Source organism: Xyrauchen texanus, chromosome 7 (assembly GCF_025860055.1).
Source record: "Xyrauchen texanus isolate HMW12.3.18 chromosome 7, RBS_HiC_50CHRs, whole genome shotgun sequence".
Lineage (NCBI taxonomy): Eukaryota > Metazoa > Chordata > Actinopteri > Cypriniformes > Catostomidae > Xyrauchen > Xyrauchen texanus.
This window is the reverse complement of record NC_068282.1, coordinates 44,432,982-44,459,110: the sequence shown is the minus strand read 5'-3', so window position 1 is coordinate 44,459,110 and position 26,129 is coordinate 44,432,982. Positions and strand designations below refer to the sequence as shown.

Below are 26,129 nucleotides of genomic sequence, written 5' to 3'. Positions count from 1 at the left end.
TTATTTCCAAAACAAACAAATAAATAAATAAATACATTTACTTGAGATGCAAAATTTCAAAATAATTTTTAGAGAATATATAAATGTTTCTAATCCCATTGGCAAATATTTTTTCTCGCATTTTAAGCATGAATATCAATACATTTAGTTAGATTTATGCTTATTTTGATTCTAGCAGAAAATTAATATTGTTAACCAGAAATACTGCTTTGCAGTCTACTGAATGTTTTTTGTCTTCTAAAAATGTAATTGATTTAAAAAAGCATGTATGCTAATGATCCCACTGAACCTGTTTTACTTCTCAAGAAAAAATATTTACACAATGATTATACAATTTTGGCAATGTGCTTTCTTGAAAAATATTTATGAGCAGTTTTATGTTTTTGAATAAATAAAAACTAAAATAAAAAAATGTCTCTGAATATTGGAGTAAATGTTATTTATATATATATATATATATATATATATAATGTATATATATATATATATATATATATATATAACATTTACTCCAATATTCAGAGACATTTCTTTATTTTAGTTATATATATATATATATATATATATATATATATATATATATATATATATATATATATATATATATATATATATTATATATAAATCTTAATAAAAAAATTTGTGTTGATTTCCAGTTAAAATATCTCCTCAAAACAAATATTTACTTGAGAAGCAAAATTATTTTCAGAGAATATATCTCAAATTTCATTTATTTTTTCTCATCCCATTAGCAAATAATTTTTTTAAGCATAAATATTAGTAGATTCGGTCAGATTTATACTTATTTTGCTTCTCAAGTATGACTGTATCTTGTTTAAAGGATGTTTATATATTACCTGGAAAACATGACAAAAATCTTGCTTTGCAGTGTACTGACTGTTTATCTAAATACCTATGCATTACATAACTGTTCAGTGTGAGAATAATTACGTTTTTATTGAGCCTGCTGTGCTGTAATGGAAAAATAAAAGCACGTACAAAAAATGTTTTCCTGTATAGAAGTCCTTCAGAGATAATTATTCAATTCTATTGACAGCATCTGAAAATTGGAATGAGTTGAGTCATGGCACAAATGTTCCAAGGCACAGATAAGTCCCTGGCTTAATGGTCCCACTTCAGAGAACTTCCCTCCGCTCATTTACACTCTCTGGTTTTGTTTTCAAAGCCTGCAGATTTTGTCTCCCATGTTGGCTCTCTTGTAGCACCTTGCTGCCAGTGAGCAGGCTTAATGTGAAAGGTGAAAACCAATCTCTTTGAAAAGCATCAGTTATGTGCTCTAAAAGAGAGTCCTGGCCTTCCCGCTCACTCTGCGTTTCCTGAATCACCAGTCCAACTCCTGCATTGAAGGCAAAGTCACTGCCAACCCAGTCAAGGTTCCCTTATTGACAGAGAGTTTTGATATTAATGCATGTGAATGGTAAGTATGAGTAAAACACTTAAACATACAATAATAAATGAATTACTTTTGGAAAATTGATAGATTTCTGTAAGTCATGGCATCAGCACATATTATTGCTACTTGCACTGCATGCCACATGTTTATGATAGCTTCATCCGTCACCCCTTAGGGATTTACATGTGATAAATAAAAGGAATTGGTCAGGCTGATGGAGAAGATTAATGAGTTAGAGACCCGCATTCGAACGCTAGTGGAGGCCAGTGAGAAAGAGAAGCCTGTTAATATTGTTTCGGATGCAGGTATTACAGTGAGCAACACACACACTTTGGTTCCGGCTATAGAGCCCCTGCAGCAGGGTGTTTGGTTGACGTCTTGGCAGCATACTCGTAGGGCAAAGCGATAGTACTCTCCCATTTCTGCTAGGATTTCCAATAGATTCTACCCACTCAGTAATGCACACACTGAGAAACCTGTTGGAAACACCCTAGTTATAGGTGATTCAATTGTAAGAAATGTGGAAATAGAGACTCCAGCCACCATAGTACAATGCGTTTCAGGTACAAGAGCATCTGACATCAAGTCAAATTTACAAGTGCTCTCAAAACGTAGATTTTCTAAGATTGTTATTCATATCGGCACAAACGATGTCCGGCTTCACCAGTCGGATATCACTAAAGATAATGTTAAAGAGGTGTGTACTTGCAAAAATTATGTCAGACACCATAATATGCTCTGGTCCCCTCCCTGCTCGTCGTGGTGATGAGGTCTATAGTAGATGAGTGTTGCTGAATGGCTGATGTCTGAGTGGTGTCCGCAGAATAGCATGGGATTTATAGACAACTGGACAAGTTTTTGGGGTAGACCTGACATGCTTAAGAGAGACGGACTCCATCCTGCCAGGAAAGGTACCGCTCTCCTCTCTAGTAATTTGGCTCATAGTCTTAATGGTGATAGTGTTTTAATAACTGTGGCCCAGGTCAGGAAGCATACAAACTGACTAATCTGAATGTCTGCTAGCTGTCTTGAGACATCACACAGGTCACATAAACTACAATATACATAGCAACTGTATCACCTAGATATAAAATAAAGACTGTGTCTGTTCCCCAAACTACCAAACACAAACTCTCACAAAGTCATTTGGAAATGTTTTTATTGATTTCAAACTTGAACAAATAAAAATAAAAAATTAAGATAAACATCATAAAAAGGTAGGCTACTAAACATTAGATCACTTTCATCCAAATCACTAATTAGGGCCCAAGCACTGAAAGTATGGAGACCATATGATTATTATAATAATTATATTATTCTTTTCAAGGCTTTCGGTATTTTGGGGTAAAAAAACATGCAGGAAGTGTGGCACTTATAATAGACTTTGAAATAGCCCTCTTGTGTTTACCTGAATTGTTTCCAAATTGCTACAATAATGTCAAGACACTGATGAAATTGTAAAGGAATATTGTATAGCTTAAATACTGTTGCCATGGCAAAGTATTCATTGTTATTATTCCTCTTTTCCTATATTTAGGTGTTTTTGAGGCACTTGGCATGCTTGAAATTTTATGAAATTTTGCACACAAATCAGTCGTCGGCCATTAGTACTGGGCAAAAGTTCACATATAGGCATGTAGGTGGGGCTCTGTAGTGCACCCTTTAAAATGGGCATGTAAGATGGCCTATGTAGCACCCCCATTTTCACCTGCAGTCACCAAACTTGGTAAATATATTTTTCACCAAGCCGGACAACTTTCATAATTTTAGTCTTTAGCTCCGCCCAAAAGGAAGTCAGCCATTTTTTTTTCTTTAATATTGCAGTCTCTGAACTTTTAATTACACCTCCTAGGGGATTCATGAGACTATTACCACATTTAGACAACATTATGCCAAGACATTGAAGATGCTAAATTGTGAAAAGATTTGTTATATATCGGACAATGTTGCCATGGCAAGGCAATAAATCAATGGCAAAAATGGGAAACATGAAGTGTGTAAAATCTTCTGTGTGCAATGTATGATTTAGATAAAAATTGAGATGTATATTTAGTCTTGGGGGCTAATCACGTGGATGTGACTATTTTGAGACAGTCATAGTGCCACCCCCTGGCAGCAGGAATCGTGGCTCTTACAACAGACTTTAAAATAGTCCTCTTGTCTTTACCCAAATTGCATCAAAATTGTTTAGAATAATGTTAAATGCCAAATGCATGTGTCCAACTTACATTGTTTTCTGAAAGCCACCAGGTGGAGCTGGACCCATGGTGCTTAAGCCCATCATCGCTACTTGCAGCTACATTTATTAATAATATTATTTTTATTTACTTTTGTTGTACTTAACATGCGTGAAAACTCTTGAAATTTTGCACACACATCAGAGTCGTCGGCCATTAGGGCAGGGCAAAGTTGCAGGGGGGGCATGTAAGGGGGGATCTGTAGCACACCCATTTTCACCTAGAGTCACAAAACTTAGTACATATATAGTTCTCATAAAGCCAAACAACTTTCATACTCACCGCCATTTTTGATTTTGTGAAAATCACAGGTTCTGAACTTTTAAATATGCCTCCTATGGTATTCATGTGACTGGCCCCAAATTTGCCAATCATGCCAAGACACTGTAAATGCTAAATTGCGAACATATTTTTGATGTTTTGAACAGTGTCGCCATGACGAAGCATACATATATGGCAAAAAATTCAAAACAGGAAATGCCTTATATCTTCTGTGTGCATTGTGTGATTTTGATGAAAATTCAGCAGTATGTTTGGTAATGAGGGCTAATCACTTTGATGCAGCTATTATGGATGACTGTCATAGTTCCACCAACAGGCAGTAGGAAGTATAGCGCTTTTCACAGACTTAAAAATAGCCCTCTGTTTACATTAATGCTTCAAAATTCTTTAGAATAATGTCAAGACACTGCTGATGTAAAATTGTAAATGCATATTTGATATCTTAAATACTGTTTCCATGGTAATGTATTGTTATAATTCCTTTCTTCCTCAATTTGGGTGTTTTTGAGGCACTTGGCATGCTTAAAGTTTCATCAAATTTTGCACACACAGTGCGCTATGTGGTGTGCTACATAGGCCATCTTGCAAGCTCAGAATAAAAAGAAAGGAATAATAATGTTATCGATCGGGTAGAACTATTTTTTGACCACTAAAGATAACTTCACTAATTACCTTCCAGATTTGTCTCAAATACACAGTTAACCCAAAACTTTAGAAGAACTTTTTGAAATCACAGAAATTATAGGTACAGTCTTCTCTAGCACTCCTTTTTATCCCCTTTTCTCCCAATTTGGAATGCCCAATTCCCACTACTTGGTAGGTCCTCATGGTGGCATGGTTACTCACCTCAATCCGGGTGGTGGAGGACAAGTTGCCTCTGCTTTTGTGGATGCTCGTTCTATTCTCAACGATCAACGCACAACTTACCACATGCCCCATTGAGAACGAGAACCACTAATCGCAACCACTAGGAGGTTACCTCATGTGACTCTACCCTTCCTAGCAACCGGGCCAATTTAGTTGCTTAGGAGACTGACTGGATTCACTCAGCACACCCTGGATTTGAACTCGCTACTCCAGTTGTGGTAGTCAGCGTCAGTACTTGCTGAGCTACCCAGGTCCCCTTCTTTAGCACTCTTGATAGTGTTGCCCCCCTTCGATTAATGAAAATTAAAGAGAAAAGCCTCGCGCCATGGTACAATGATCACGCTCATGTTCTCAAGAGAGCAGCTCGAAGCTATATAAAGGCTCTAAAAGCAGCCAGGTCTGCATATTTTAGCAAACTCATAGAAAATGATCACAATAATCTTTGGTATTTATTCAGTACTGTGGATAAATTAGTAAGGAATAAAGCTTAGACTGAACCAGATATTCCATCGCAGCACAGTAGTAATGACTGATAACTTTTTAATAAATTACTGATAAAATTGAAATCATCAGAAACAAATTGGAATTATGCAACCATCTGCAATAGCACATTTGAAGACAGTGTCTCATATTATTCCCCAAGAGCAACTTAAATCCTTTGCTGTCAAAGGACAGGAAGAGCTAAACAAACTTATCAAAACATCAAAATCAACAACATGCATGTTAGATTCAATTCTGACCAAGCAATTAAAAGAAGTGTTTCCTGTAATCTCAGAACCGCTTCTTAATATTATTAACTCCTCATTATCCTTAGGGCATGTTCCAAGAAAATTTTAAATTGCAGTTATTAAACCACTTATCAAGAAACCACAGCTTGATCCTGCAGATGTGGCTAATTATAGACTGATCTCGTATCTCACATTTATGTTGAAAATACTAGAAAATGTAGTGTCCTCCCAACTATGTTAATTTAAAAAAATAAAATAAAAATATGGTATATATGAAGAATTTCAGTCAGGATTTATGCACCATCATAGTACAGAGACTGCACTTATCAGAGTTACAATTGACTGGCTCTTATCTTCTGATTGCGCCTGCATTTCTCTTCTAGTGCTTTTAGATCTTAGTGCTGCCTTCGACACCATAGATCACAAAATTCTCTTGGATAGACTTGAGAATTATGTTGACTTTTGTGGATAGGCATTAGCTTGGTTTAGGTCCTATTTATCGAACAGCTACCACAAGTCTGTGTAAATGAGGAATTTTCAGATCAAACTAAAGTTAAGTATAGAGTGCCACATGGATCAGTTTTAGAGCTTCTCGTTTTCTCATTATATATGCTTCCCCTGGGAGACATGATCAGGAACCTTGGAATTAGAAACCCAGCGTAATTTCACAATTCTCCCAGTTAGCAGAGTGTATCAATGATATCAAAGATTGGATGGCTAAAATGTCCTTCTTTTCAATTCTGACAAAACAGAGGTACTAATTATTGGACCAGAAACCTCTAAAAATAAGACGCAAAAATATTATTTGACTCTCAGTGGATGTACTGTCATGTCGTCTTCTGCAGCTAAGAACATAGGTGTTATACTTGATAGTAATCTGTCCTTTGAAAACCACATTTCCAATGTTTGTATAACAGCATTCTTCCATCTCAGAAAAATTGCTAAGATATGACAAATGCTCTCTGTTTCTAATGCCGAAAAACTAATTAATGTGTTTATGACCTCAAGTCAAGATTATTGTAATGCATTACTGGGAGGATGTCCTGCAGGTTCCATAAATAAACTTCAGTTAGTTCAAAATGCATCAGCTAGAGTGCTGACTAGAACCACGAAATATGATCATGTCAGCCCAATTTTAGCATCGCTACATTGGCTAATTGTTCAATTTCATATTAATTTTAAAATACTTCTTACTACTTACAAAGCCTTGAATGGTCTAGCTCCACAGTACTTATGTGACCTTCTATCATGCTATATTCCATCATGTTCATGGCCTGTTGATAATACCTAGAATATCAAAATCAATAAAAGGAGGTAGATCATTTTCCTGTTTGTCTCATTAACTATGAAATAGTCTTCCGAAGATGGTTTGGGACTCAGACACACTCTCTCAGTTTAAGTTAAGACTTAAGACTCATCTTTTCCCCCAGGCATTCACCTAATTTATCTATCAACTCATAGTTATGCTGCAATAGTTATCTATGCTGGAACTGGAAACACATCTCATATTCTATAATCCCATTTTTAAGTGAATGGCATCTACGCTAATTATTTTTCTATTTGTTTCCCTGTCTTAACCTCGGGATACATATCCTGAGGTTACCAGAGCCTGCCAGATCCAGCCCTGGTCCTGCATGACATCCAAATATGGTCCTGCCTCATATCACTTCCGTCTACTACGATGGACTTCACAGAGGATGAACTGATGCTAGCACCAACTGTCAGACATGGGATACTTCAATGGACACTAGACACTTCACCAGAAATTAAACTGACACAAGCTTACAGTCGAACTGCAGTGTACCTTACTGACCTCTACCTGCATCACCTTGGTCAAAATATGGAATTCAGTCATAAAATGGAATATGTAGATAATACATTAATTGCAGCCTTCATCAGCCAAATAACAATTTAAAATGATGTATTATTTTCTTTCTTTTTTTTAAACCGCACTATTATAACTCAAAATCATTAGTATATTACAGTTTTTTCTGTTGAAGTATAATTTTCTGTAAAGCTGTTTTGAAATTATGTGTGTTGTGAAAAGCGTTATGCAAATAAAATGACTTGATAAAAATGATATTGCATCAGACATTAGGAAAGGAGAGAGAGAGAGACGTGTCTTGCCCATTTTCTCTATTATATACTGTATATAAGTGAATTATTTCAATTATTGGCATAGAAGAGACCAAAACCCTCTTACATTTATATATATATATATATATATATATATATATATATATATATATATATATATATGTGAATTCTATTTTCCACAACTGATATTTCAATATTATCATATTTTTAGCTCATGAGGAAAGAAATGAACATAATAAAAGCCCAAGACATATTCTGCCATTGTTCAGTATATAATAAATTATTAATAATAATTTTAACCAAAAAGTTGAATTTTCAGGAATATTCAAGGCTTTACATCAATTCAAGGTTTTAAGTTAATTCTATAGAGAAATTGACTTTAAAAAATCTATCCTGAAAATGTGATCTTTACCTTTTAATCTAGCCTTTTAATAGCTAAGCTATTGCTTAATTAACGTTAAAGCTGAAGTATGTAATTTCTGCCCAATTAGCACCACCAAATGGAATTGTGAAAATAATATTTGTTTTCAAAACAGCTTTCTAACCCCCCCCCACCAAAAGAAAAAGAAAAACAAACAAATCGAAACAACCAAATATTTAGTTCCTAAACGGGTCGAAGCGGTTGCTTAAAAAAAGAGCAATTATTTTAAAAAAAGACATATAAATGCCATGCTAGTTGTCTACATATTAAGCTAGGAAAGAAGAAAATATTGTAAAGCGGAAAAAGTTACATACTTCAGCTTTGGCAATAAAAATGTTATGTAGGGTTTATTTTCATGCCAGTAAAGCTCACTAAATTGAAATCGATATTGAGAAAGAGAGAGAAAAACAGAATCTTACCAATATATACTGCGTTATCTGTCACTATGTATTTATTCTCATTTATTCTGTGCTGAAATCCTCCCATCTGTTCCTTGCCTCTGTAAAATTTCTGATTCAAAACAAATGCATACATGCAGAAATATACAGAATATTTAAAAATATTGTATATATTATTTTTGGGTGTGCGCACATACATTTAATCAATAGATTATATAAATAGATCAATCGAAATAGATTCATTCCTCACCACCTCTATCGAGCAGCTAGGCAGTCCTGTGCACAGCGCCTGCATTGATGTCATGAAATTAAAAGTCAGTGGATGTGTATGTGTCCACAGACTGATTAAAAGTCGAACTTTAACCTCTCTCATAACTGCAGCCTCCCGGAGCATCTCGTCTATTGGTGACCAGTACCTGAAGCAACAATATAACAAATAAAACATTGTGGACCTTAAAAATGTCCAAAAGTAAAAGTACTCCAAATGTAGGGTATAAAAGGCAAGGTGCTCTATGGTCAAGGGCCCAAAATCAGTCCAAAAAAGCAAAATAACAATGCCACTCTTTTTTAAAAAGTCTTTATTAGCACATGCATCCTTACAAAAATCGAGAGTTCATGGCAAATTTGCTGCAAATTCTCCACTGATTATTTTTACATGCAAATGAGCTTTGCAGCAAATTGTCCATTGTTGCCAAAGGTTTGCTGCAGGTGCACCACTACCTGTGAAAAGCTGCAAACTTCTGGCAAATATTTGCAGTGAATCACAATCTCATTTAGATGTAGAAATAATGAGTGTTAAATTTGTGGCATTGCAGCTAGTTTGCCAGATCTCTAGATTTTTTCCAAAAAGTACACACCAAACACCAATATATATGCTAAATCATCCTAGCAACACCTAGATACATCCTAGCATCACCTAGCTACATGCTAAAATACGCTAGCAATAGCAATGCTACCAACACCTAGCAACATGCTAACAACATCTATTTACATGCTAGCAATACCTAGCAACATGCTAGAACATGATAGCATCACCTAGTACCGTAATTTCCGGACTATAAGCCGCAACTTTTTCCCCACGCTTTGAACCTCGCGGCTTATACAATGACGCGGTTAATATATGGATTTTTCCCGCTTTCAAATTTTATTAAAAAAAAAAAAAACATTCGGTGACGTGCTCAGTTTTTTGGCAGCGTGAAGCTTTCATTAGACCAATGAAATTGCTGAACGGGTTAAGGTCAAAACAACTTTTTTTGTTTACTGTTTAGATTAAATCGAGCGCGCTCAAACTTCCCATCATTCTGATTACGGTAGTCATTTTGTCACCCTCAAGACACGGAGAAATGCATTGATCGGATTGATCTGGCTGTTGGAAAAGCAAATAGAGCTGCTGCACGGGAGCTTGGTGTAATGAGTCGATGATAAGACATTGGAAACAGCAGCGTGAGGAAAAGACAACTAATCTGAGGCTATTCAACTCCGACACCGAAAGAGATGACTTCAGTGGTTTCAGTGCACAGGACGAGGAAGATAGTGACCAATGACTTTCTTGGTAGGCTACTGTTTACTGCAAATGTTTTATTACAAGCCGTGTGTGGCAGCGGGGGCGTGGTCAAGCGAGAAAAGCTGTAAGGGCGCTTACACCTGCGCTAAATTATGTCTAACACCGGTGTCTAATTTCAAGTGCCCTGCTTCACGTGTCCTTCTTGGGAAAACTGTCACACGGTGACAAATTAGACACCGGTGTTAGACATAATTTAGCTCAGGTGTAAGCGCCTTACCGCTTTTCTCCCGGACGGGCGCTTGACCACGCCCCCGCTGCCACACTGTGTTTCGTTAAAGCCTATTTATTTTTGTTACAAGCCGTGTTTCGTTAAAGCCTGAGTAAAGTTTCAATGTACCGGTAGGCACCTGCCGCTTATAGACAGGTGCGGCTTATTTATGTTTAAAATAATATTTTATTTAAAAATCAGTGGGTGCGGCTTATATTCAGGTGCGCTCAATAGTCCGGAAATTACGGTAAGCCTAACTGCCTGCCAGTCTGTCTGTCTATCTATCCATCTATGTTCAAACTTGTGACAATATTTTGAACTTTCAAACAAGGTTTTGTCAAACCAACATCAAATTTTGTCTACAACTTTTCAATGTTGTTTTTTTTTTATACAGATTTCAGTAATCAATCAGAATCTGTATCTTGTTTTCCAGTTAAACTAACTAGAGGTCTTTAAATTCTCTTAAGATACAGTACAAAAATACACATATGTAGAAGGCATAAGATGTTTTCAGAGAAAGTATCTTGAGTATCTTATTCAGATTCATAATTGTGACAGTTTTGATATCTCAGTTTAAAACTTTATTCAATCATTCAATGTAATTAAAAAAAAAGCCTTCCATACACTGATAATATACATATGTTCTATGTTCATAAGTTTACCATAATATTTTTAGAAATACTTAGATATAAAAATTTTAATCCAGAGAAAAACTAATTTACAGGGACTCCTGTGTTCACTTGTGAACTCATGAACGTGCAACGGACGTCAAGATATTCATTAAAAAATTACTTCAGTTTCAGATAGTTTCTCATCAAAACCTCTTGTACACCTGGGAGACTTGGTATATGTTGCACAAGCTACATTAGCCACGTTTCCACTATCGGGCCAAACTGCATAGTGCTAGTGCATGCCAGTGCCAGTTGCATTCCCTCTGTCAGTTCCGGGGCTTCATCCTCCTTGGGGCTTTTGTCATTTGGCCCGGTGTTTACCCTTGGGGCAAACAAGGCCAAACGGGGATTGAGGCGGGTTCAATTCAAAGGCGGAGTTAAACTGAACTTGTCAGGATATGTATCCAGCGCACAATGGTACAGGTTCAGGCAGGTTCAGTACAAATGCGGGCGCAGTACAAATACAAAATGCACAATGGACAAAGCAGTGCCCAAAGAAATTACTTTCCATGGTTTGGTGACCATGACCATGGTTTGATGACCAACTTTCATAGACAGTGTGCTGTGGACAGTGGAGAGACCACTCGGGACATCATGGCAGTTACAGTCGGTGAGTTGTTATCGCTAATTTATCTTGCCAGCTAGCTAATGTTTATATTCAATATAAACTCGATGTTCTAACTAGATAGCATAATACCTCAGCTTGAGCTTCCCTTTTGCTTGTGAAAAGGGCAGGTGGTATGATGTTGGTACCAGGGCAGCGTATTCAGGGCGGGTTTTAGGGAAACACTGTGGGGCTGTTGGCAAGATTGTGGAAACGCAGAAAGTTTTTGGTCTTGTGGCTCAAGGTCCAAAGCTATTAGCCCCAGCTGGCCAGTTGATAGTCCTGGCTTGCACTGGCCCAGTAGTGGAAAAGCGGCTATTGACTTCTTTTATGAGTCAAGACACTTTTTTAAGCTTTAAAGTGAAGCACTATCCACTGTAACTGTATTGAATAGACAGATATTTATTAAAACATGTTTTTGTTCCAAAGAAGAAAGTCATACAGGTTTGGAATGACATGAGGGTGACTAAATTATGACATAATTTTCATACTTGAGTGGACTATTCCTACATAGCTGAAGTGTGTAATTTTGGTACCAAATGGAATTGCAAAAATTATGACTGATTTCAATCAGGTCCTGTACTCTTCCCTGTCTGCCATTGTCTTTTTCTATTAGAAGATTTATTTTAAGAATAAACCTCATTGATATTTATTACTATATTACTTATTTTCTAACAGCCATTTTATGCAGATCAGAAATGTATAAAATATTCTGTTCCTGTATATATAAAAGCATTACCTTATAATTGCTGATCCTCGATAGCTGCGGTTGACTAAGGGCAGGTAATCTGTTACAGAGATGTAGATGTACTGCTTCGCTTCTCTGATAACATGCCGAATAGCATCTATATCTCTACTTCGACCCTTGGAGCAAAAGAGCTCTGGTGATGTCTATGAAGAAAGGGGGATGAATAATAAAAAAGCAGTTTTAAAGTTTCTTAGCTGTCAAATCTTCAGTTTCTAAGGCCAGCAAACCAGTGCAAAGTAATGAGACAGACTTCTGTGTGCATACATCATTGTCAAAGGAAGAAATTTATAAGTGAGCTGGAAATGTCTCCCTATAGCTTTATCATAACAGCACTATTCATTTGAATGGGATGATGGATGTCTTAGATGCATCTGGTAAACATCTTGTCGCTGGAAGGGAGCCAAGATTCATTATGCTCAAATTAGAGTGTGCTGCCTAATATCCTCACATGTGGCACAGCTTGGTGTGGAAAAGGCTCACTGGGATAAATTACCTGCAGAGTGAGTGATCTTTTATCTAATCAAATAAGATCCAGTGAAGCCAATGAAAGGGCGGTTTACGTCAAAATATTTGTAATTAAAATGGACATAGATTGTAAAACATACTTTAAAGTGCATTGAATTGTGGAACTGGTATTGACATGTTTGTGCAGTAATATGTCAAATTTAATGTAATGATAAGAGGCTTACTGCTATCAATTAATCGTTTTTCTACACAGTGTTGAAACATTTATATTGTATATGCAAAATTACAAATATTACACATTTTATATAGAGAGTAGTCTATTATATTAGAGTAATCTGCAATAATGCAAACTGATTGCCTTAAAAAAAACTAAGTAATGTCAATTAAATTGGATTTTACAGTAGTCCCGGTCTCTCCTATTTATTTTACAGTAAAAGTAGGCTACATCTGCAAAGAAAGGGAAAAAGAAGAGACATACAGTATATTGATCTCACCGACACATAAGCAGAGGCATCAGTATTGTTGAGTCTAAGCTGGACTGGTTTATCTCTGCTGAACACAGCTGTGACTCTCTTGGACCATATAGAGGGGATGTAGTCTCTGTACTGCAGCTGCCAGTAAAAAGAGAAGATCCTGTGCAGGTCTAGAGCCAGACAACTACAGTCAAAAACTATCACACCAAGTTCCTTCAGCTGAAAGAGGAAACAGGAAAAAGTTGGGTCAGATAGACTTTGAAAAACCAGAAGATTCAAGCTGATGACAGAATAACAGTATCATTGCAGACAGGGTTGGGGATCAACAGAATACATGTAATGGGATTACATACTTAACATACAAAATATTAGTAACTGTATTCCACTACATCCATCCATCCATCCATCTTCAACCGCTTATCCGAAGTCGGGTCGCGGGGGCAGCTGCTCCAGCAGGGGGCCCCAAACTTCCCTATCCCGAGCCACATTAACCAACTCTGACTGGGGGACCCCGAGGCGTTCCCAGGCCAGTGTGGAGATGTAAACTCTCCACCTAGTCCTTGGTCTTCCCCGAGGCCTCCTCCCAGCTGGAGGTGCCTGAAACACCTCCCTAGGGAGGCGGCCAGGGGGCATCCTTACCAGATGCCCAAACCACCTCAACTGACTCCTTTCAACGCAAAGGAGCAGCGGCTCTACTCTGAGCTCCTCACGGATGACTGAGCTCCTCACCCTATCTCTAAGGGAGAAGCCCGCCACCCTTCTGAGGAAGCCCATTTCGGCCGCTTGTACTCGCGACCTAGTTCTTTCGGTCATGACCCAACCTTCATGACCATAGGTGAGGGTAGGAACAAAAATTGACCGGTAGATCGAGAGCTTTGCCTTTCGGCTCAGCTCTCTTTACGTGACTAACGGTGCGATAGAGCGAGTGCAATACCGCCCCGCTGCCCCGATTCTCCGGCCAACCTCCCGCTCCATTGTCCCCTCACTCGAGAACAAGACCCCGAGGTACTTGAACTCCTTCACTTGGGGCAAAACTTCATTCCCTACCTGGAGTACGCACTCCTTCTGTTTCCTGCTGAGAACCATGGCCTCAGATTTAGAGGTGCTAATCCTCATCCCAGCTGCTTCACACTCGACTGCCAAGTGATCCAGTGAGAGCTGAAGGTCACGGACCGATGATGACATGAAGACAACATCATCTGCAAAAAGCAGCGATGAGATCCCCAGCCCACCGAACCGCACGCCTTCCCCACCCTGACTACACCTCGATATCCTGTCCATGAATATCACAAACAGGATTGGTGACAAAGCGCAGCCTTGGCAGAGACCAACCCCCACATGGAATGAACTCGACTTCGTGCCGAGGACCCGGACACAGCTCTCGCTTTGGACGTACAGGGATTGGATCGCCCTAAGAAGGGACCCCCCCACCCCGTACTCCCGCAGCACCTCCCACAGTCTCTCCCGGGGGACCCGGTCATACGCCTTCTCCAGATCCACAAAACACATGTAGACCGGATGGGCATACTCCCAGGCCCCCTCCAGGATCCTTGCAAGAGTAAAGATCTTGTCCGTCGTTCCACGGCCAGGACGAAAACCGCATTGTTCCTCTTCAATCCGAGGTTCGACAATCGGCCGAACCCTCCTCTCCAGCACCTTGGAGTTCCACTACAGTCGAATTTAAATAGTTGGAATTAGAATAAATTTACATTCATAAAGTATTTTGATTACTGAAAAGATAACTTCTTTATAGTCTTTTTTATTTTATTTAGTCTATTTAGTTGGAAAACATGTATCCATATAAATGATGTGATCTGAGGAGTGTTTGAACAGTGAAACACTTTTTTATGATGCGTTACTTACATTCATACAAACAGAAAGAGGCTATGTCACATAGCTATGTATGATGTTAAACGATCAAAAGATGATCTCCTTGTGTATACTCTGTGGGGTTTTGAAGTTTGGAGCAGCAGAAACAGTTAACCTTGTGTAAATGGCATGTGAACATTTAGCTTTATGCTAAGCTAAAATGCTATTTCTAGCCCTTTTACATGTACCTGTTATCAGACACTATTTATATTTTATAAAGAAAATCCACATTAGATGATAAATTAGTTTTGTCTTACTGTACTAGGAGATTTGTTTATAGTCAAAATAAGTGAAAAAATCTGCCAGTGCTGAAGTAGTAATCCAAAGTATCTAGATTACGTTACTGACCTTGAGTAATCTAATGGAATATGTTACAAATTACATTTTACAGCATGTATTCTTAATCTGTAGAGGAATACATTTAAAAGTAACCATTCCAACCCTGATTGCAGACATTGTACTTTGCAGATTTTATTACAAGTACATAAAAAATATGATAAAGTAAATGACAAAAACACACACTCTGATGATCTTTTATCAAGTATCATGTATTGTCCAATGGTAATCAATTCAGTCCGACTACTCTGACAGATTGTGAGTGGGAAAAAAACATACTTGCTATTTACTTTGCCTGTAATAATATCTGAAAAATACAATCTGCTGTAGGCAAACTGTACACATGTTATGATAAGTGATTCTCATAACTTTATCACCAAATTGCTTGTGTCCACTGCAATATTCTATTTGCCTTTTTTTCTCCTTCAGTTGCCATGTCAGAGCTTTCATTAAATTCAGAGTTTCCAACTTGTACATTTACGAGTTTGACAAAGATGTGCATGGTTTTGCGCATTCAGAAATTCACAATTACGGTAATTCCAACACAGTGTGAATGCACCATAAATGTGTACTCTTTTTTTACTCATAAAACAGCACACGAAGACACAACACAGCACATCAAAGATGTCCGTCTACATTTTTATGATTTTTCCCCTTTTCTCCCCAATTTGGAATGCCCATTTTCCAAAGTCCACGTGGTGACGTAGTGACTCAATCCGAGTGGCGGAGGACGAATCTCAGTTGCCTCCACGTCTGAGACCATCAATCCAAACATCTCATCATTTGGCTTGTTGAGTGTGTTACTGCGGAGACGAGTGTGAGTGTGTTACTGCTATTCTCCGCTGCATCCGCGCACTAATCACCACGTGCCCCACCGAAAGCGAACCACCTGATAGTGACCAAGAGGTTACCCCATGTGACTTTACCCTCCCTAGAAACCGGGCCAATTTGGTTGCTTATTAGACCTGGCTGGAGTCACTCAGCACGCCCTAGATTCGAACTTGCGACTCCAGGCTTGGTAGTCAGCGTTAAATGTGTATGATTGAATTTAAAGTCACAAAAACTTTTACAAGAGGGTTTTTCTGTGCAAACAGCTAAAGCAAAGAATACTTTAAGCATTCTAGCACTGCAAGCACCCACCGATAAAAATATAAAAAATTAAAAATAAAGGAACAAATCCACTCCCTAATCTACTAGACTGGGTTTCCCGAAGCATTAAGTAGAATATTAATTGCAAGTAAGTAGTACTTCATCTCCAAAAGCATTGTTTTCTAAGTAGCAAAAACATTGTAAATTAGGCTTAAATTCTCCTTAATAATGAATGATCTACATGCTGGTTTGGGAATGCAACACAAACTCTGAAGAACTGAAGTTTAGATCCATGTGTTGTTTATTAGTAAAGGTGCAAATCATAAACAAACAGGCAGGGTAACTCTCCAGCAATGAAACAGCGTAGACAGATGAGAGACATGGTCAGAAACAGGTGAGGTTCAGGGCAGGCAGCGAACAATCAAACGGTGGGTAAACAGGCAGGAGTCAAACGCAGGCAGGCAGTAACAACAGTATAAACGCTCAGAAATGTTAGCTAGATAAAACAAGACTTCGCAAAGAGTAAAGTGAGTGCAGCGCTGAAATAGTCCTTGGAACTAGGAACAGGTGTGGGAGTAATCAGTACAGGTAGGCATGCTGGGAAGTGTAGTTCCTGAAGCTCTCAGAACTCGGGTGAGAGAGACATCTGGTAATGAGTTGAGGAAGTCTTTGAGTTTGTGACATTGAAACAGGCAATACTCCATCATAAAATAAAGTACAACGACAATATTTAAGATTATATTAAAAGCGTTAAGGCTTACACACTATATTACACTACAAGACTTTAACACCTAATTTAGCAGCGATTTTCAGTCCTGAGTTTGTGTCAGATCTGAGTCTGAGAAAACTGCATAGTGTACGATGGGTACAGACTCCGATTTTGTACCCTTAAACTGTGATTATATCTAAATTATTTTTGCTACTAATAATAATTTTACTAATAATTTACTAATAAACCTCCCCTGATTTGCCCTTGCAACCCTAGTAGCTGCACCTCATACTTTGTAAAACTGCTGTGTTACAGCAACAAACAGAAAAGGGTCTTTGATAACTTCTTTGAATGTCAGGGTTCATGGATTCTTAATGTTATTAGTTGCATTGAGGCAATACATTCATACTTTTTTGTAAGAAAATACATTCACTGAGCCCTTTATTAGGAACACCTGTGAACCTACATATTCATGCAATTATCTAATCAGCCAATCGTGTGGCAGTAGTGAAATTCATAAAATCAGGCAGATACGGGTCAGGAGCTTCAGTTAATGTTCACATCAACCATCAAAATGGGGAAAAATATGATCTCAGTGATTTGGACTGTGGCATGATTGTTGGTGCCAGATGGGCTGGTTTGAGTATTTCTGTAACTAGTGATCTCCTGGGATTTTCACACACAACAGTCTAGAGTTTACTCAGAATGGTGCCAAAAATAAAAAACATCCAGTGAGCGGCAGTTCAGTGGACGGAAATGCCTTGTTGATGAGAGAGAGTTCAACAGTGAATGGCCAGACTGGTTCGAGCTAACAGAAAGGCTCTGGTAACTCAGATTAACCCTCTGTACAATTGTAGTGAGCAGAATAGCATCTCAGAAGGCACAACACATCGAAACTTAAGGTGGATAGGCTACAACAGCAGAAGACCACCTCAGGCACTTTACTAGAACCATAGTATTCCTAATAAAGAGCTAAGTCTGTGTGTTAATTCCACAGGAGCTCTCAGTGGTGGTAAATGGTTGAATTCAGTACCTTGGACAACTCCATCCAGCTCATGCCAGCGCTGCCAATGTAAATGTGCTTCCTGTCCACCACCCAGAAGGAGGAAAGCAGTCTACCTCTGCTGAGGGCAGACATATTGACGTAGCGCACCTCTGCATCTATGAGAGAGACAGACAGACATATGGGCTTGTGGGCTATAGCAGGGATCTATGAAGCCCTCAACCTTGAAGAAAAATCTGTCGGTCATTCAACTCTGGCATAAATGATCGGCAGTCAAATATCGCACATTGGTGATGTTTAACCTTGACAGTAGCATAGTGGGGCTGGAGCAAGAAAGCCCAAAGAATATTGTCAAGTCTGATAGATGGATGAATGTGTGTGTGTGTGTGTGATCAACTAACTTTTAATCTGATAGAACTGCTTCAGCACTGTATTCAACATCCCAATGCAGACGGAATTCAATGCATCAAACAACATATACTCACAGCGGTCAGACATGCTCTTCAGCTCAGTGGAGTTGGGCTGGTCACTGGCGATCTTTAATTTGACACCTCGAGACTTCAGACTTAGCAATCTTTGAAACAAAAACTGACTCTACAGAATGGAAAAATACATTATATTGTAGTTGCTAAGCAATATATGCCAACAAATAACAAGTGAATATTTTACAGTAAATGTAGAATGAGGTTAAACTAATTCACAACCGCAATACAATACAAGTTAAACACAATCAATGGCATTTGTTGCTTAATGTTGATTACCACAAAAATAATTTCAACTTATTCCTCTTTTTCATAAAAAAATAAATAAAATCTGGGTTACAGTGAGGCACTTACTGTACAATGGAACTGAATGGGGCAAATCAGTAAACGTTAAAATACTCACTGTTTTAATAGTATAGCCACAAGACATAATATGAGTGTTAACATGATTTTTCTGTGTAAATTTTACATTGTAAAATGCAGAAACCCCCCCCAAAAACGACGATTTAAATAACTTTACAGCTCAAAAAATACACAAGTTTTAACCTAAGAATTCATGTAAGTGCTTTTATAAAATGATAAGCATTACATTTCTGCCTTTAAAAAATTGGCCCTATTCACTTTCATCGTAAGTGCTTTACTGTGACCTAAATTTTTGCTTCTTCTTCTTCTTCTTCTTCTACTTTTTTAAAAGAAAAGGAGGCAAGAATTTAAATACATTTTTGTGGATATCAACATTGCTGTCGATTGAGCTTAGCTTGTATTGAACACAGAACACTCCCTTAAAGTCAAACATTTTATTTAACACAACTGAATCAACTTGAGTACATTAGAGTAGATTCTACCAATGAGAGTAATTTATAATGTTGACATGAATACAAAAATAAGAACAGTTTGAAGAGTGCATATATGTCAAAAAGCTGAAATAATCAACTGTAATGGTGTAACTGGAAGAGTAAAGTCCTAAAATCTAACCTGATAGGCAGAATGAAGCTGTGACCCCTGGTCTGTGGAGGTCAGAGCCCAGTATGGGGATACAATCTCAACTGATAGTTTGGCTTGGTCCAGAAGGTGGTTGAGACCCACAATGAGAGGCATATTGGTTGAACTATTGTGGTTAAAGGACAGCTCTCCTGGAATGTTCTCCACAAGCACAACACTAAGAGCATATGCATCAAAGGTACATCAGAAGTTTGCCAACTTCTCAATGGATTCATGCATAAAAACATTTGTCCATTAGTAAATTCTTTCAAGTCAACATGAAATAAAAATGGAGCCTATTTACAGTACTATCCCAAAGAAGATGATACATTTCAAAGATGAAACTAATTAGCTTATGTTGGCTAAAGGTACAAAACAGAGCTGTATGAAGGTAGTGCTCTTCTGTGTATTTTTATACCGTGGCAACAAAAAGTTGGTGAACCCTTTGGATTTAGCTGGTTTTCTGAATTAACTGGTCATAAAATTTGATCTCATCTTCATCAAAGCCACAAAGTATAGACAGACACAGTGTGCTAAAGCTAACAATACACAAACAATTATAATCTTTTATGTATTTATTGAACACATCCCATTAAACATTTACAGTGCTATGGGAAAATAAGTGAACCCTTGGATTTTATAACTGGTCGATCCTCCTTTGGCAGCAATAGCTTCAACCAAGCATTTCCGGTAGCTGCGGATTAGACCCAAAGAACGTTCAAAAGGAATTCTGGAACATTATTCCTTATAGAACTGCTTCAGCTCAGGTCTATTCTTAGGATGTCTGGCATGAATGGTTCTCTTGAGGTAATTTTCAGCATCTCTATTGGGTTAAGGTCTGGGCTCTGACTGAGCCAATACAAAAGGGGGATTTTCTTTTTTTAAGTCATTCTGTTGTGGATTTACTTTGATGTTTAGGATAATTGTCCTGGTGCATTACCCAACTTCTACTGAGCTTCAGCTGGTGGACAGCCACCCTGAAATTATGCTGTGGGATATCTTGATAAACTTGGGAATACATTTTTCCCTTGATGATGGCAAGTGTTCCAGGCCCCGAAGCAGCAAAGCAGCCCCAAATCATGATGCTCCCTCCACCGTACTTCACCGTTGGGATGATGTTTTCATGTTGGTATGCAGTGCTCTTTTTATGCCATATGTAGTGCTGCGTGTTCTTCCCAAACAACTCAACCTTAGATTAATTAGTCCACAAAACATTTTCCCAGTAGCATTGTGGAGTGTCGAGGTGATTTTTGACAAAATTCAGGCATGCAGCAATGTTTTTGTTGGAAAGCAGCGGCTTCCTTCGTGGTGTCCTGCTATGAACACCATGCCTGTTTAATGTTTTCTGTATAGTAGACTCATGAACAGAGATGTTAACCAGTTCCAATGATTCTTTCAAGTCTTTAGATGTCACTCTAGGGTTCTTTTTGACCCCACTAAGCATTCTGCACTGTGCCCTTTGAGTCATCTTGGCTTGATGGCCACTTCTAGCAACAGTACTAAATCATCTCCATTGGATGCCAGGTCTGCCAACTCCTAAATCTAATTAGCTTTTGTTGATGTCATTAGCATACAGGTTCACATACTTTTTCCAACCAATACTATTAATGTTTAAATTATGTATTAAATATGTACAAATAATTTTTGTTACTAGTTAAAACAGATTGTGTTGTAACTTAGATGAAGGTATAACCAGATTTTAAGACATATTTATTCATAAATGCAGGTAATTCCAAACGGTTCACATACTTTTCTTACTACTGTACATGGAGCACATAACACCAGTGTACAATCTGTGAAGATTGCTTCTTACCGACAATTGTTACTGCAGTTTTCTTCAGTGACACCATCCTCATCCTCTCCCCAAACGTCCACAGAAGAGAAAATCAAAGCCACCAGGACAGCAAAGCAGCAAACGAGTGCAAACACAGCAATACACTTCTGCTGCGACTGCATTAGATATACAAAGAGAGGTTTTAAAATCAGATTTCCCCTTAAATAGCAGGTTTCTGAATGAACATTTCCTGACCTAATCTCCTGAGTTTTAATTATATGGTCACTTAAAAGCTTTAAAAGGACTTAAAAGTATTATACAATTAGCCAATACTATTTGTAGACCATATTCCAAATTTTCTGAAGGCATAAGATTTCAAAGGCAAAATGTATTGAATGTTCACGAGAATAAATATGTGCTTTTATGGTAACACTTTACAATAAGGTTCCATTTGTTAACATTCGTTAAAGCATAAGGTATAATTATGAACAAATACTTGTTTGTTCATGTTATCTAATGTTGTTAACTAATGTTGATAACTTATGTTGATAGAGAATGATAGAGCATCAGTTTCAAATTCCCAACTGAACTCTTTCCCTGCATTCTCGGCTGCTATTTCTAAGCTATTAAGATAGATAAAACGATCGTTCACAGTATCTACACTATGCATCATAGTGGCCCCATTCTCTCCAATTAATGCTGTATTCAAGCATCAACCAAATTGATGAAAATGTTTATAAACATTAGTGTGGCCATTGCTCACAACGCAGAGTGCTGTTGGAAATCTGGAGTTTTCATTTTCCCTCCAAAAAAAGTGCAAACTAGCAGCTCCATTTTTGCTTAGCGCTGCAACTTCTCTAAATGTGTCTCCCCAGAGAATGATCATCTCCCATCCCATCTGTTGGCCTCTGTCAGTGTACAGGGGTATACAGCTGTCTTCTGAGTGGCATATACTGTACATCATTTTCCTTTGAAGGAGACATGCAAAGTGAAGTTTAATTAAAGAGCTGGGGAGAACAATGCCTCAAAGTGTGCACATTAAAGCAAGGTATTAACCTTCTTGCTGTGTAAGTGGATTTGGTCAATTACTGTTCTTTCCACTAAACACTCATGTTCAGTTAAGATTGACTTCACTTTCTTGTGTTGGATCCTACAGATCCCAATGCTGTATGTGAAAACAACTCTCCAGTCATTTCAAAATCAACCTATTTTCTTTTCTTTTCTTCTGTGGAATTTCCTGGCTGCTCTTTTCCATGTAATAAAAGTGAATAGGAACTGGGGCTGTCAAGCTCCAAAATAACAAAACCAGCACCATTAAAGTATCATATACATGGTCCAAATTACTTCAGCGCTACAGTCTATTGAAATTCTGAAATCAACTAAATGAGTCGTATGGACAACAAAATGTTGTGTCAGCCATTTTTTCTGCATGGCTTGTGACCAAACATCATTGACGTCAAGCCTTATGCAGCACGTCTAATGGAGCCATATTTGATTTAAATGTCAATGGGAAGGTTTTCAGTGAATAGTAACAAATAAAGTGTGTTCATCACCCAAAACTATTGTATGGCTTTAGAAAACATGGTTTGTAGGGCAAAAGTCACGTGGAGCAATTTTAGGATACTTTTATGGTGTGTATTTGTCATTTTGGAGCTTTACAACAACAGATTTGTTTAAATAATTAAATTTTGTGGAGAAGAATGACCAGGATATTCCTCAAAAAGCAAGTCTTTTTGTTTTCCTTTTTGGGTGAGTCTTTCCTTTAATATGTTCCTCTGACAGAATGAAAACCCATAAGATGGATATTACTGAAGCTTTAACCTGTGGTTGAATCACAAAGAAGGCATGCACTTTCAAAAAGCTTATTGTTAACCAGAATAAAAACACTGTTTCATTTTCGGGTCGATTAGACCGCAACAAAAACACTTTGTGGAAAAATACAATGAAACAAATCAAAGTTAACAAAGTGGCACATCTACAATGTGTACAGCAATCAGAGCAAGAGAAATCTAGTTGCAATGACTCATGTTTTATATATGGGTTCTCTCCATCTTACACGGAGGAGGTTTGAAGCATCATATCAAGTTGAAATTTGGTTTATAATCAATTCACGAAACATTAGGAAAGTCATGAAGTATTAAAAATGTATTTCGATATTAAAGGTGTAATTTAAGAACTTCTCTCGACACTAAACATATTTGCAAAATAAGTTATTGTTTTCAAACAGGTTTCCCAAATATTCCCCCCACTAGTTGGTAAAACTGAAAGTCCCATCCCAAATTCACACCACTGGTTTTAGACGAATGGCTTACTTATAGCTGTCCCCACACAGGAGAAAGTAAATGACAAAATCCAAAAAATATACACTTTAGATTTAAGTATGTTTTTGAGCCATTTAAAGGATCACGGGGACTCTCAGACTTCTTAAAAAACTTGAGAATAAACTAATCCTTTCTAGCAAGTCAGTCCATCAGCAGCCATCTCTGGAATGCTGAAAGCTATTTCCAGTCATGAAAGTGCAGCTCCTATCTGGAAAATGGGGGAACGAAATCTCAAAAATGGTTGGTCAAGATTACGATCAAAGAAAATATTTCAAATCAGCAGTAAAATCTGACAACACAGGAATCGTGTATAGCTAATGCGCACGTGCGTTCTCAAGTTGATTTACAGGCGGTGTCTGTATCTAAAAGGTGATTGGCTCTTTTCCATTGTACATCCACTGGCCATTAGGCGTTCCAATTTCTATTATTAATTTTAATAGAAGTGGCCCATCTCTGCTAAATAGTCTCTGGGACTAAACACTTTTTGAAATCAAATCATTCAGTAATCAGTTAGTGTTGGGATTGTTTATTTTTAAACGATATATTTTTAAATCCAACCAGTCAGAAAAGAGAAGTAAATGGTAAGTGTAGTAATCAGAGAATATATTTCTATAGTACAACACAATCCTTGCATCTGTTTTAAATACAAATTATAACTCAAATTTCTTCCACTGTAAGAAGCTAATAAAACAGAGATCTCTGCCAGTGGCAACTAGAGGATTAGAGTTGTATGTAAACAAAGGAAAACTTCAGCTTTTCTGCCCAAAGGTAAATACTGTCAACTTAATGCTGCATTTGCACCGAACTGTCTGCGTTGACACCTTTGAAATAACATACCGACCTACTGTAACTTCCAACATTATCTGCACCTTTTAAGAGTTCAGTCTTGCCGAGTCAAGCATTCTGACATAATCAAAAACTCCTCACACAGTTAGACGTGTACTGTAAACCTTGCTGTGAGATGATAATAAATTACTGTATTCCAAAAATATTTCACCTCTCAGACTTAAAACATTCCATATCAAAAAAGAGAAAGGACAAAATCAAAATTATAAATGAAACATTTAGATATTTTAATATTATTATATTCTGATATTATTTTTAGTATTACCAATAATATTCAATATTGTGCTCCACTGAGATGCTTATTAGACAGAAAGGCACTGATTTTCAGTTGGTATGCAGATTTAAATTTACTGGTATCAACAACTGGAAGGTTATCTATAACATCTATAAAAAGTAAAAAGTGAATCCCTAATGTTTATAGGACTAAATTATTCTGACAGTGCGACTTAATTGGGACTCCTTTCATCAGGTTATTGTTTATTCAAATTCAGTTATCTCTGGGAAATTTTAAGACAAACAAAATTATAGCATGTAACATATTTTATCTTCAATTACAGAGCATTAGAAGAGAACAGAAGGAAAACTGCATTGTCCATAATTCACACAGTTCCAGGCTTTAAATCCCTTGATTCTATTTTGCATTTGCCCTTAAGAAAAATCACCATATTTTTGAAATAGTTTTAACTGTGGTTAACAAGACCACGAAAAAGCAAGCATGGAACATCCCTACCATGGTTAAATGTAACATGCTTTCTATCAAACAATCTATGGCATTTTTGTAATGAACACACACACACGCACGCACGCACACAAACGCACACAAGCGCACACATATATATATTATTATTATTATTTTAATTTTATAAGGGTGCAAATAAGCATTTAATTAAACTTTAAATACAGATACACTTTAAAGCAGGCAAATTCTGATGTTGATGATGAGAGCTTGAAGACAAAATTAAGTCTCACCTTCATTATGTTCTCCTGATTTGAGCCTGGCATAACTGCTTTTAAGTTCCTTAAGACTTCAGGAATTCGAGACGCTAGTGCATTTCACCATTTCAGTCTCCTTGGTAACCTGTCCCGCTCAGCCTCTCTTGTACGCTCATACCTCTAATGAGTGTGCAGGGCTCTGGAATGATGTAGTGGGTGATAGATAGCATACCTTTTGTTTCAGCACCCTGAGCTCATGCTTGCTTCCGCCGGCTGTGTGCATGTGTATGTAGTTCTCTCTGCTCAACTCGATAATGATGGAGACAGAGAGAGAGAGGAGGAGAAATAGAGATACGGTCCACTCCCTCTCTCGAAACATCCAATGCTGGGCTAACACAGAACTTCCCCCCCTCCCTTCTGCAATCTTCTTCACCTGCCCTGTGAAGCAAAACTCTCCCGGCAGAGAGAAAATTGATTTGGCTTCAGCAGAAGTCAGGAATGAGAAACAGACGTGTTATAAAACACAAACCTCTGGCTATAAGCATCTCTGAGGTATTGTTTAGTTTCCCTCAGGCAGGGTAGAAGGAAAGTTCAGCGCAAGCACAAATG

General features: G+C 37.7%; 2 protein-coding genes across 3 annotated transcripts in view; one reads left to right on the top strand and one right to left on the bottom strand.

Annotated features, from left to right (window-relative positions):
- Positions 1 to 650: 650 nt before the first annotated feature.
- Positions 651 to 25,589, bottom strand: pld5 (phospholipase D family, member 5). The gene is made up of 10 exons (XM_052130390.1): positions 25,557 to 25,589; positions 21,460 to 21,596; positions 19,641 to 19,824; positions 18,669 to 18,777; positions 18,214 to 18,341; positions 13,199 to 13,396; positions 12,231 to 12,382; positions 8,695 to 8,860; positions 8,466 to 8,556; positions 651 to 1,399 (listed from the first exon to the last, which is right to left on the bottom strand). Exons 1-10 carry the CDS (start codon positions 25,587 to 25,589, stop codon positions 1,137 to 1,139), a joined length of 1,461 nt encoding a protein of 486 aa, XP_051986350.1. The 3' UTR covers positions 651 to 1,136.
- LOC127646626 (B-cell lymphoma/leukemia 11A-like) overlaps positions 11,359 to 26,129 on the top strand; it is a 123,071-nt gene continuing 108,300 nt past the window's right edge. The window contains exon 1 of one of the 2 annotated variants that reach the window (XM_052130385.1): positions 11,359 to 11,497. In XM_052130385.1, the coding sequence (XP_051986345.1) occupies positions 11,425 to 11,497 (73 nt within the window). In that variant the 5' untranslated portion in view covers positions 11,359 to 11,424. The remainder of the gene's footprint in view (positions 11,498 to 26,129) is intronic. The other variant, XM_052130389.1, reaches the window with a different exon arrangement.